The sequence below is a fragment of the Dermochelys coriacea genome, chromosome 6 (genome assembly GCF_009764565.3).
Source record: "Dermochelys coriacea isolate rDerCor1 chromosome 6, rDerCor1.pri.v4, whole genome shotgun sequence".
NCBI lineage: Eukaryota > Metazoa > Chordata > Testudines > Dermochelyidae > Dermochelys > Dermochelys coriacea.
In genome coordinates, this window is record NC_050073.1 from 29,652,235 (window position 1) to 29,666,259 (window position 14,025).

The following is a 14,025-nucleotide window of genomic DNA, read 5'->3' on the forward strand; positions in this document are numbered from 1 at the left end:
TCAGAGAAACAAAGGGCTTTGTTTTGGAATGGTAAAGCAAAAACACAAAACAAAACAAGGCCCTTGTTAAGATCAGATTTAAGAAGTGAGATTTTTGCAATGGTTGGGATTAAATGCTGATGACACAAGCATTACACCGGCGGTGGAGGGAGAAGCTTTGGCCTAAGGCACAACTTCATCTTCAAAATGTGAAAATGTCATCTTCTTTTCCGCATTCTGACATGACCAGAAAAGAAAACAACATCTGCCCAAGATCACAGGGACCACATCATTCCAAACAAGTATTTTAGCAAACACTACTTGTGTTTGACTCTCCCAGCACTTACTGAACAGCACTACACAATCTCATCAGAAATTTCAAAATGATTACTATTTGAATGTCCACGGTGCTTTCCACCCTGCATTTCTTTTCACAGAAAGAAATGAAATATACAAATAAAGCCTGTACTATGAAATGCCCCAGATAAACTGTTGCAATATTCTCACAATTAGCTGAGCAAGCAGATTACTTTAAAAGATAAATTAAAAGGAAACACAGAAAACATTCAGATGCTTTTGCGTGCTAGGTTTTTATGACTTGCTTGTGTAGCCAGCACTCTGATCTACATTACTGATAAACAAACCATACTCTTAGCACTAACGTTAAAAATAATTATGGTAAACTGGATTGTCCTTCCCTCCACTTCAATTTTTAGAAGCCTCTTGCTGTACAGCCCCTCCCCTCTCCTTCTCTGGTTTCCTCAGAGGCCTGTGATGTTACCACTAGCCCCAGGCCCCCACCATGGGCACAGTCTTGCAAAATGCTGAGCGCTCTGTCTCCAATAAAGCAAAATATTTAAGCACATATGCTCAGCTTTACGCAACTGCATAGCACTTTTGGCACATTGCTGGTCTAAGCCCCATATACACAGCTTCAAAGCCTTAATTCCTTTTATTTGATTTTGCTGAATTCAGGCTCTTTCAAGGCCCTATGGAACTTGAATGAATTTCACCCTCTGCAGCTGACTTTCCAATGTACCCAAGGCCTTGTCTACACACCAGTTGTGTACTGCTGAAACTAGTGCAGTTAGGACTGTGATTTTCTAACTAAAATAGTTAAACCAGTACAAGTTCTAGAGTGGGCACATTTATACTGGCATCTCTGTACAAGAATAGCTATATTGGAACAAAGTTGGGGGCTATACTACTTTAACTATACCAATATAATCCTCAAGGTCTGTCTCCTGTAGACTTAACTCAAGCTAACTGCCAATTAACTTGAGTTAGCCAATATGTTTGTAAACACTAGTCTGGACACTCCACAAAACATTTGTTCCAGCCTGGACACAGAAGTGTTGAAAACGATTGAAATCTAGAGTTTAAAACTCCAGTGTAGACATTCCTACTGTGTTTACAATAGCAAGATTTTATCCTTAAATGTCCTCCATTTGAAAACCACTGACTAGCTAGTTCTTAAAACTCAGTTCTCTTCCATTGTCTAAATTAAGTACTTCATATTTCTTACCTGAACTCTCTCTTTCTTTGGGTAAAAGAGTTAGAGATAAAAGGCTCAGTCTTGTAATTCCACAAACTGTGTGTCAAAATCTGTTTTTCGTGACCAACTCAAAAAACAATGAATTGATGAACGGGTAAGACGCCTCTTGACTCACACATGGTATAAGACAAATTTTGATTTCTACTCTCAAAAGTCAAGGAAAGGCAAGATTTGGAAATAAGCTCTATATGTAATTATTCTGATCGCTGTACAATATGAAAAAAGTGTTCCAAACTTTCAGCTACCAGATGATGCTACACACCTCTTTTTTGTTACTGATATTAATAGTTTGCTTTTGCCGCAATACAACAATTAGGCCCTACAAGGCTTTTGTACTGCTGCATGGTGCCATTTTTTAGTTGCTTTACGTTTCCACTGTTGTATGAACTGAAAAGCAGAAGGTTTTTTTATTTTATTTGTTTTAAAACTGAGCATATTGGACAGTATATGTTCACAGTAAAGTATAGTTTGATATCAGCCTGCAGCTGCATTTCCAAATATATTAAAGCCGACTGCTGGTATTACTGGTACCAAAAATACTGATAACAGATACTGATCTTTGTGATTGTACTAATAGAATCCATGGCAAAAAACTCTCACCTGCTGTACCAAACAGAAAATGACAACACGTTTTAAAAATAGGCAAGAAACTCCAAAATAAATGATCACATTAAGCTGCATGAACATTTTCTTAGTATGGATCTCTTTTTCTTCTCAATTTCGCCTCTTGGGCAGGCACATATATTCATACAGAATAAGGTTGCTCTGTATATCTACCTTAGCAGATCTCCAAATTCACTCACATACATGGGAGCTCTTTCCACAGTTTGGGGCACATCAAAAGTACATTGTACGCAAAGACCAAGGTTTGCTTTTATATGTAGCGTTCATCCATAACAAGTGGGAGAGGACACAGATGCACGTTATTGAGCTCTGCAGGCCCACTTGAGTATAGCTTGGTTTACTTTCCCCCCAACTCAGATTATCTGTTGTATATTTGTACCACAGAAGTTTGCAGTACCTTTAGAATACTCCTGGTAATTCAGGAAAAACCCAAACAAGCTCCAAAACAAGTCTCAAAATAAAAAGCCTCCTTGCAAACTACAGAAGTTAGATTCCATACATGGAGCATCGCAGCCAACCCTAGATGGGGAGCAACCCTGTAAGACCTTAAGTGTGAAATCACCAGAGGTGAGCATCAGATCTAGTACATTAGAAAAACATGTGATGCAAAAAAATTAAAATAGTATCGAAAGTAACGCAGAAAATATTTCCAGTCAATTACTTGGAGTAGCCACTCATGTTACAAACCTTGAACATAAAGCCACAGGGCAGGACAGCTGGAAACAAAGTTTTTCCAAAATAAGAGGAAACAGTCAGAGAACAAAATAAGAAGCTCCAATTTATGGTTCGCTGGGCGGGAGAGGGAAATGGAGAACATGGAGGAGGGAAGTTGCAAAAATATTTAAGGCTAAAGTGTTTTGGCACCTCAGCTTCCTTCCTATCTGCCAGTAGTTTACCTTCAAGAAAAATCTATTTCCTCTTTTAAATCCGAGACCATTTTGATTGCAGACAGAGCAGTTAAATACACAATTGTAAAGGCAGCCAAACACTCAGATGGATCCTGAATATCAAAAATCCTATAAATATCCACATGGTACTGCCTCACAGCTAAACAGAAGAAGAGGTGAGGAAACCTGCCACACTTTGGGACTGACTGCAGCTTTTCTTAATTTGGAAAAAATATTTTTGGAATGTGGAGACCACACTTACTTGTTCCAGTCATCCAATGAGCCATAACTTCCTTTCTGCTAAGAAAATATTAGCTAACTAGTGAAGCAGTAGAGGCAAAGTGATAAAACTCAGTTCAGATTCAGTCTATGTGTACTTCCACAGTGGGACTTCTCAGAACGAAGTACTGTCTATTCACTGGGTGTAAGAGTGGTACAATCTGGCTCTTTGAACAAGAATTTGAACCATTTAAGCTTCAGAGGAGCCAGGTTTTAGTCCAGGCTATTCCAAACTCCAGTTTAATTACATTGCAACACCCCTTTCAACACTACATTTTTCTCAGAAGAGTGTTTTATCTATGAGCTGCTATAGAAAACCAACTTTTAATTCTGCAGAAATTATTTGTAACAAACTTCCCAAATGTAGGTACTAGAGGGATTACTTTGAGCATATAGGAAGTGGATATATTCCTATTTAGGTCTTTTAAGAATATTGAGAAAGCCCTTCAGAAAGCCAGCCATTTACTTGTCAAACAGTTTAGATTCAAAATGTGAAATTAAAAATTAACAACGTTAAGTTTTTGGGAAATTTTCTCCAGATTCTAAAGACAAGCTCTTCTCCTCTATTGTGAAGGGACTATATTTTTTTCACCTGTTATGGACCATTGACTTTTAGGTTACTGTATAAATAAAAAGTGCATGTCCTAATAAATAATATATATTACTAATACACATATGCAGACTCACACATTCATTTCACTCCAGCTGGCAGCTAAAAAAACTAAAAGAAAAAAAAATCAATATTAGCTATATTAATTGGGCCCAACAAAACCAAAGAGCAACATCTGCTAGCAGAAGTAAACTCAAGTAATTGACCATTCTCAAAGTTCTGCATGTTCCTGCTGGTATCATTAATGATGCTGGTGCATAAACAAGGAGTAAACAAAAATAGATCAATATAGGCTTAGCTGTATTAGGAAAAAAAAACACAAATCACTCAATGCTTACTAAAAAGAATGTGACAGTATCTGTAGGGAAAGATTTAACTTTTCAGTTCCTAAGACAAACAACTGAAAATAAACTATTATAAACACTAGTTGACATATGGATTTGAATAAAAACAACAAAGGGTTGGCATGGTGACTGAAGTGGAGGTTTACAGAAGAATCGCCCCTCCAATATCAAGAGGCCTTTTTAGGAAGTTTTCTATGTCAAGCTGTGTTTCTGCATGCTGGATAATAAAAAGCATGTATTTTTCTGCCAAATTCTTGCTGGTTTCTCTTTTATCATGTTGAAAAAATGCAAGTTAAAATGAAAATAAAGAGGCAACTAGATGTCCATAAACTCGTGGCCCTTTTCTTTGTTCATCATTATTATTCCATAACCAGTGTTTTCCTACATTTTCCTATTCCTTATTCAGCTAGTGTTGAGGATGGATTTGTCCTGCCTACACTAGCATTTAAACACCAGTTGGATCATAGTGTCCAAGTTGCACTTCACAAGTATTAATTCTGAAAGCAACAGTCCACTGAAAAAGGCTAGATGCCTATATCACTAAAGAAAATATTGATGGTCATTGTTAGCAAAAGGGTAAAGAAATCGTACAAATAAAACAACGAAATATTATTGCATCAATAGCTGCATTTAGGCCCATCACAGGGTCTGCACAAGCTTCCACCTCCTTGTGCCTGTGCCCTGTGTTGGCCAGCCAAATAAAGAGTCCCAACGCCTTCTTTGGTGCTTCACTCTTGTGTCTTTATTTACAGTGCAATCGTGTAGTCCCTTTTATTCCCCCAACAGCTATCCCCATTCAGACCCTTCCCAGGGTCTCCTGGCCCATAAGGCTCCTTGCCTTTGGTGAGGAGACAGAGCTGTAAGCTTCCTACCTCCTCCCAGGCTAGCCTCCTGACTGAGCTTTCTCCAGCTTTTATGGCCCTTCCCTTCCTCAGCCCAGCTGCCGCTACTTAGCTCAAGTCATTGCTGTGAGCCAGCCCTGGTTAGGGCTTGCAGCTGGGCTCTCTGCTGACTGCCTAGGCTCCTGTACCTGGTTTCCCTACCAGAAAGCAGGGCATAGCCAGAATTTTGGCAGGGCATTCAAGGGGTTTTACCCCTGCCCTGCCACAAGGCCTTTTTCCAAAATCAGTTCATCCAAACCAAGATGATTTAAGAAGACATTTAGACACTTTCATTAATGCTGGAAAGTCTCTATTTTACTGTAACGTGCTCTCGCGTGCCAATACCTTCAGACTTCCATATTGCTTCCATATATCAGTCAAATGAGAGCAGGATGGATGGCCAAACACTTTCTGGACACCTCCTTGCATGTAGTTTTAGGGTTCAAAACTCCCAGTAATTTTGAGAATGAATTATATGGCACTAATTGATTAAAATATGATACAATATGCAACACAGCTCCCAAGCTGGAGCAGACATCGGCCAGCCTGGTGCTCTCCCACAACTCAAGAGATGGAGATCCCCTTGAGGATTTTGGAATTGAACAGCATGGGAAGGTACCTGCTGTATGTCAAGTTCAAGTCTACCAGGAGTGAAGCTCTGTTCCTATTTGGTTTAGGAGCCTCAGGATGACAGCTACCTGCTCCTGCAGCCATTCCCCTGTGCTGTCTCAGTCAGTGTTTAAGGCCATCCTGTCACTGCACACCCTGATTTCTACAGCCAGACATGCCACCCTTTCCTGTCAAGCTTGTAAGCTGGTGGTAGGTGGGTAAGGGGGACAAAATAATTGTAATGCAGCCATTTGTGTGGCCCCAACTCCATATTTAGATTGTCATCTCCTTTGGGTAGGGATCATCTTTTTTGTTCTGTGACTGTATAGTGTCTACCACACAATTACTGTCAACTAGCAACAAATAAACATGGACTTTTCTGTAGGTCAAAACGTATTTTTCTTCAAGTACCTTTACTGCATTAATACACTATAGCTGGTAGATTACAAGGTTTAACTTTACTACAGCAGAAAGTTCCCAAAACAGTGAGTTTTATTTCCTTTCTTTCTTTCATTGGAATGGATTTTATCCAATATCCCCAATGAAATCCATCAGGCCAATGCAAATAGGAATGCCCATAATGTGTGTTTCCACCTTACACTCCCTATTACAGATTTCATTGTTTACTCAGTTTCTCTCTCACTTCTATCAAAATAATCTATTAGCCCTGTAAAATATCTATCAATCTAGCCACGCTTCTCTCACCTCTTGAGGCAGTTCCAGCTTAGACCTGTCATCCAGTCCATTGGAGTGCAAGCCCATCAAATAAGGGACAGGGGCATCGAGGAAATGAAGGAGAGAGGCTGGCAGGATGGGAACATATACGTGCTGCCATTGGAATGGAAACATTAGAGCTGTGATGGTCTCTGCCACAGTCATCAATCTCTGGTAATCTAAAAGTCAAACAATAAAGAAAGATGTTTGTGAAAGAAATACACTTAAACTCAAGGCAACAAATTGATGGGATGCTATATAGTTTGAATTAGAAAGTCCAAGTGTAACAGTTTGTCTAAAAGGTGACACATAGAGCCCACAGTGTATTATCTACACCAGTGATACTCGGCCCTCAGTGGTTCTGGGGTTAAATTCATTATTTCCTTCTCTATGTATAAATGTGTTTGTGTGCCTTTGTGTGTATTCTATATATATATTTCTCACAGCAAAATAACTGACCAAGTATTCTACAGTTGGTTAACAACAGAGTAAAAGCATCCTGTTTAGTTAATAACTTAAGATTGGTTAATAAATAAATCACATGGTGATTGCATATCATGCGAGACGCAGGAGGCACATTAAAGAGCCACTTGCAGCTCCTGAGTCTCAGTCTGAGTATCACTGATCTACACAAGTTCTTATGCTAATGCACAGATTCTTTTGTACCTCAGTGCATTCTGCAGATATGAGTTCAACACAGTTGATTAAGAAAGGGCTTAACACAAAAATTTTGGTCCTGCTAAAAGTCATACAGCAATGAGAAAAGCTGGTCCTGGCATTCATCTAGTCACTCTCTGCTACTGAAACCAAAATGGCAGATACCAGGGCACCATTTTAAGCATGGAAGTAGTTTTACTGCAGGATAAGTTACCAGCATTTCCAGTCGAATTCCCACTTGCTATGGGTCTATAACTTCACTAGAAAAGCTAGCACCAGGCTGAAACCCAACACACGTGGTATCTCTGCAAATTACTTCTTTTTTTAAATGTGTTTATTAAAAACTGCTGCAATCCATTTTGGACAGCAACAAGCACAACATTGATGGTGAACAAATAATAGGGTCAGAGATCAGGAACAGCTTCATTTGAATTTGCAACTGATTATTATATAGCACTAGTTCTTGCCAGAAGTTTAAGTTAAACACTCAGGGCTGAGAGATTTTTAAAAAGTGATTAACCACACATGTCCAATATGCTGCGGTCGACAGCTATTTCTAAAGGATTTTTTACTAGACAGTTATTAAGCATTCATACTACAAAACTGTGCCAAAGCAAATACTTTTTACCGAACAGATTTTAATCATTCCTAATAGCTCTGAAACCCTTACACAACTGATTAGGTATTAGCAATGGAAGAATCTCAAAAAGATCCAGTGGTTCAATGCAGATACATCTGAAAGTTCAGATGGTTTAGCTGATCTGTCTAAAACTCTTGCTCTATAAACTGGGCTGGCAAAGACCGCACCAACAATCTTTCAAGACTTAAGATAATTCTTACTTCCAGTCAAGCTGGAAACACAAGAACAGTCTTCTCACGGCACCTCAGCAATGTCTGACTCTAGCTAGAAGCTGAATTTTAAAAAATGAATAATGAGGAAAGGAGGAAAAAAACAGTTCTCTTCCCCCCAACCTCAGAAAAGAGGTTTTTCTTCTTCTTCTCAATCTGTTTACAAAACCTAGTAAATATAAATTTTGAAATGCATCTGAATACACAGCCCATCATTATGGTTTCAAAAATTGCTACACGCTGTGTCAAGTCTAATTATGTTGAGGGAGGAATTGGCAAAAGGGAGAGAGTAAGAATTTTTTTTTTTTTAAAGACACTGAGTGTCCATAAATTCAAAGTTATGTCTGGAATTCCATCCATATCAGCCCTACTCAATGTTCAGACTGCAGAATATAAAGCTGCTTAAAGACCAATGTGATTCCTAAGCAAAACTTGTGATGTATGTTAAGGACAAAGTTGCTGACTTAATTGTGCATTCCATGATTACAAGGGAAATGTAGTGCATTTTTTACTATCTTAGATACTGATTCTGCAACTTCTGTCTGGGTACTGGGGTCTGTCTGTCTGCACAAAGTTACTTGCAGATCATTACCTTAAATCAAAGCCTCACTGCAAGGGAGAGTGACAAATAGGTAGTAACCAAGAGATGGGCAGGGAGAGGGTTTGGAAAAAAAAAACCCAAACTCCCCCCCCCTTCATTCTACCATTTAATATTTCGCATTTTTAAAAGCGGCCAAGCACATATATACTGAAGAGTCCAGCAGTTGCAGAGAGGGAAAGTTAATCTGAAAAAAAAAAAAAAAGTCTCAAATTAAAAACATTGATTTCCTAATATTCAAAATAATGGGTCTATAAAAAAAAATCCTGCTGCTTAATTAAGTGGGTTTTCTCTCCATTACATAACGCTTAGCATTCGCCTTCCCAATTATTCTAATTATGGAGACACACCAGTATCTCCATAGTTAATATTTTTATTTCTTTACCAGCCACAGCTGTCTAGATGTTGGATCACATTAAAGAAGTTCTGTATTAAAATCACAAATGAGTTCGATTCCCCATAGTTTAAATTCCAGGGTATAACTAATTAAGAGGTCTCTTGGTTTTTGGTACTGTTTCTCTCCCTCTGTGTGTGAAACTTGCAAGCTGCTAATTGTGTTAGTACATTGTAAGACAGTCTGTTCTCAAAGTAATTCTTTGTAACAACAACTACTCACACAGAGGGAGACTCAAAGCAATACTCTGTAACAGAAACAGCACCCAGAGACTCCCCGCCCTTTTGTTGTATTCATCTCGCTTTGTTAACAATTGTGATTAAAATAGAGATAGAGGATGTATGTGGATGGATGCTTGGTGCGGATAATAACTGAATGATCAAGGAGGTGCCAGCCTAAGAATCCTGTGCCCATCGGCTGAAGAAGACGTCAAGTGGAAATAACCAGAGGACCCCCGGAGGGCAGACTGGAATCCACCCAACAGCCTCAAGAATGGGAGAACCAAAGAATAAGATAACATCTGGCAGCACAGCGCCATCAGGAATGTGCCATCTGCTGATTGATTCAGCAACAGCATGATAAAGCAATTCCCATAAACTGGCATAGGAACAAATTCCTATAAAAACAGACTCTAGAAAGTGAGAACTTTGGGGTCTGATTCTGCAAACCAACTTCCAGGAGCGTCAGATGAGCATGTGACAAGGCCCTGCTCCCTCCTCATGTCCAGGCCACCTGGCCAGTGGCTTGGCATGAACAACTCTAAGGCTGGTAACTATGATAACAACCTTGCAGAACGTGTGTGTGTGTGTGTGTGTGTGTATAAATATGAGATTGAATGGAATGTTATACCTATAACTAACTGCTTACTATGATTCTTTCTGTATTCACAATAAATGTGGCATTTTTCCTTTCCCCCTTTAATAAGATCCGGCTGGTTTTTATTTTATTGGTATAAGACAGATACCTGGGGATGCAGTCACCTTTCATCCTGGATAGTCAAGCTATTCCTAGCTACTTAAACTGTGGTACTGTTCATATCTTCAAGTAACTGCAGCGCCACATACTCCAGGCTTCATTAAGTTAGAGTTACCTCCAAAAAATATTGGATTTAAGAAGCCTGCAACCAGAGATCAAGTTGTGAGGATCACAACTGATATCTTGCAGGTGTGCTGACTGCATAATTAAAATTGTTCTGTGACCCTAACTGTACATTTTCCAAAAGGTATGGCTTTTTAAAAGATTGTTATTTTCTGACTTTCCAGGGTGAAATTCAGTCTTCAGTGACTTCAGTGGAGTTGCACACACTTATGCAAGGCTGAATTTGGCCTACCATATTTGTTTAACAAAGGCAATATTTTGTGCATCTCTTTTCATCCCATAAATAACTGACCTTTTTTACATGTCTTCAATATTTTTATCTGGAAACTGATATATTATTCCTGTAAATAGTAATCCACACTGAGCTGCCAGAGAACAAACTCCAATCTACATCTGTTCCATATTATTTTTACATTTTTCCCCTTTGATCTCTGAATTTAATTAAGAGGATGTTTAAATCAATCCTGCTAGTATATCTTCCACACTTGGCTCTGCTTTCCCATAGCCTGACTGACAGACGCATTGTGGAAAAGCCCTAACCCGAAGGTATTACTTTTGTATTGTTTTTACTTTATTTACTGTTTAGTAGACTAAACTATTTATAGGTCTTGCATGTAACCAAAAACCCATTTACCTTTGTTAATTATTATATCTGTTTATCAATTACGCCAGAAGAAAGATGAAAAGGAAGAGGTTTAGATAGACTAAAGTTGGTCTAAAAAAATTGAGTGAGGGGGGAAAAATTTCTGCCATATTCCACATCATACATGCAGTGATTCATAAATATGAATTTGGTACGCTTTCTGCATAAATGGCATGTAGCTTATTAATTCACTCAACCAGATACATAAAAAATACACTTGTGGAGGAGGGAAGTATTTGACATTCACATGACTTCTCGTCAGCTTCCTCCATTTTTTGGTGAAAAGCTTCCAAAGAGCACACACCAAAAGAAGCAAAATCTGGAATACCAAGCATACTCACAGTACTAAACAAAAAGTTGTGGAAAGGCCTTGCTACACTGAGGTTTTTATTGCACCAGTGTAGCACACCCTAGCATAGATGCACTGCACCGGATAAAAAAAAAGAAGTGATTGGCACTGATGTAGCTTATCCTTACTTCAAAACTTAAGTAAGTTGTGCTGGCACAACTCAGTCATTATGCCAGTGAAACACATCTACATTGGGGAGTTTCACTAGTGCAGCAACACTGGCAGAAAAACACTCAACATAAAAGGTCTTAGAGCAACATTTCCCAAATCTTTGAAAACGTGAACCCTGTATTGAGGAAAATGAAACCATTGCCCTCCCCACATGTTGTTAAAGGCTTACCATGGTTTAAGAATTGTATTTTAAAATGCATCCTTAACTTTTCATTCCCTACATCTTGATACGATATTTCCTTTCCTTTCTTACAGGCATAAATGAGCACTGAAATAATTAGAGATGACATTTAAATATCACTAGCATCTAAGTTAACATTCCTGGACATGAAATGAGGCAGTTCACACCTCAGATCTATTGTTTCAGGCTCTCTGCAAACTCAAGTAGATACATCTGCATCAGCTACACTTGCTTTGTATTTTTACAGTCTTATACACAACCATAACTAGAGACCTTAAAAAAGACTGAAGAACAACTAAGAAGTCTGTCCATATCCCTCAGCTAGCCCTTCACGCTCCCCACCATTGAAACATATCCCGCACTTTTGAAAATGCTGCCTTAGAGTAGAGTAGAGTAACAACACTTCTCTGGGAAACAGCTGGTGCATGCTGTATATGGGAATCTAGCTATTTTACTGAAATGATATAAAAAAACCAAGTTCCTTTTCTTTGCTGATGTAGACACTTGTAAGTGGAACTGCAATAACTCCACAACCCACAGAACGTCACCTCCAGTACAAAGCATGACACTACATGAGATTCCATCATCATCAAATTTATCAAAAATACCCCAACAAGAGCCAAATTATCTCTACTCTCGAAGGGACTGAACTTCTGCCGCACCACAGTGCGCAAGATCATACTAACCTGGGGAAAACTCTTTTGGCAACTCTGCTTCCAAAAAATTATTTCACAACAATGACATCACTACCCACAATTACCATGTCCCCAGCAACAGGCATAAGAAAAAAGAATTATCTGACTGGACACTCCACAGCAGATGACGACACCTTGATAACTTCAGAAAAAAAGGACATGAAATCCCTAAACATCACATCCACCACAATCTTTCCACTGCTGAGAGGACACCTATATGGTCTCTGATATCCAATCCCCAATAACGATCAAACCAGCAGACAAAGAGGAAGCCATCATAGATCTCAACCATGATGACTACATTAACTGGACACTACGGTGCTAATAAGCGATGGTCACATAACCACCACCCTTTACCAGACATCTACTGACCAATATTCCTACCTACATGCCTCCAGCTTTCATCCAGACCATACCGCACGATCCACTGTCTACAGCCAAGCTCTATGATACAACCGCATTTGCTCCAACCCCTCAGACGGAGACAAACACCTACAAGCATTCTTACAACTACAATACCCACCTGCTGAAGTGAAGAAACAGACTGACCAAGCCAGAAGAGCACCCAGAAGTCACCTACTATAGGACAGGTCCAACAAAGAAAATAGTAGAACACCACTAGCCATCACCTTCAGCCCCCAACTAAAAACTCTCCAACGCATTATCAAGGATCTACAACCTATCCTAAAGGACGACCCATCACTCTCACAGATCTTGGGAGACAGGCCAGTCCTTGCTTACAGACAGCCCCCCAATCTGAAGCAAATACTCACCAGCAACCACACACCACACAACAGAACCACTAACCCAGGAACCTATCCTTGCAACAAAGCCTGTTGCCAACTGTGTCCACATATCTATTCAGGGGATACCATCACAGGGCCTAATCACATCAGCCACACTGTCAGAAGTTCGTTCACCTGTACATCTACCAATGTGATATATGCCATCACGTGCCAGCAATGCCTCTCTGCCATGTACATTGGCCAAACTGGACAGTCTCTACGTAAAAGAATACATGGACACAAATCAGACGTCAAGAATTACAACATTCAAAAACCAGTCGGAGAACACTTCAATCTCTTTGGTCACTCGATTACAGACCTAAAAGTGGCAATTCTTCAACAAAAAAGCTTCAAAAACAGACTCCAACGAGAGACTGCTGAATTGGAATTAATTTGCAAACTGGATACAATTAACTTCGGCATGAATAGAGACTGGGAGTGGATGGGTCATTACACAAAGTAAAACTATTTCCCCATGTTTATCCTCCCCCTCCTCCCCCCAACTGTTCCTCAGACGTTCTTGTCAACTGCTGGAAATGGCTCTCTTTGATTATCACTACGAAAGGTGTCCCGTCCCGTCCCCCCCCCCCCCACTCTCCTGCTGGTAATAGCTCACCTTAAGTGATCACTCTGGTTACAGTGTGTATGGTAACACCTATTGTTTCACGTTCTCTGTGTATATAAGTCTCCCCACTGTTTTTTCCACTGAATGCATCCGATGAAGTGAGCTGTAGCTCATGAAAGCTTATGCTCAAATAAATTTGTTAGTCTCTAAGGTGACACAAGTCCTCCTTTTCTTTTTACATCAACAAGGCCAGCCAACTTACACCTAATATAAAGAACTCAAAGACCACACCACGCCACAACTCACTCAGGAATTTAAGGATATCATCAAATCTTTCCCCAAGCAACTCCAAGAGAAACTTTACTACCTCATCTCCCACAAACCGACCCCAGGGTGAAGTCAGACAATCTGACAAAACCTACCCAAGGCTGCCTCCCGGACCCACCAGGCGGAGAAGGGACCTCTGGTGAGTGTACCTTTTAAAATACTATACAAGGTTTAAAAGCCAGTATGTTTAATGATTAATTTGCCCTGGCATTCATGGCTCTCCTGGATATA

General features: G+C 39.6%; 1 protein-coding gene across 4 annotated transcripts in view; it reads right to left on the minus strand.

The window, feature by feature from the left end:
- The window catches only part of DENND5A (DENN domain containing 5A), a 112,939-nt gene that overhangs the window by 47,049 nt on the left and 51,865 nt on the right, over positions 1–14,025 (minus strand). For all 4 annotated transcript variants that reach the window (XM_038404477.2, XM_038404478.2, XM_043517422.1 and 1 more), the window contains one exon: positions 6,474–6,661. In XM_038404477.2, coding sequence (XP_038260405.1) covers positions 6,474–6,661 — 188 coding nt within the window. The remainder of the gene's footprint in view (positions 1–6,473; positions 6,662–14,025) is intronic.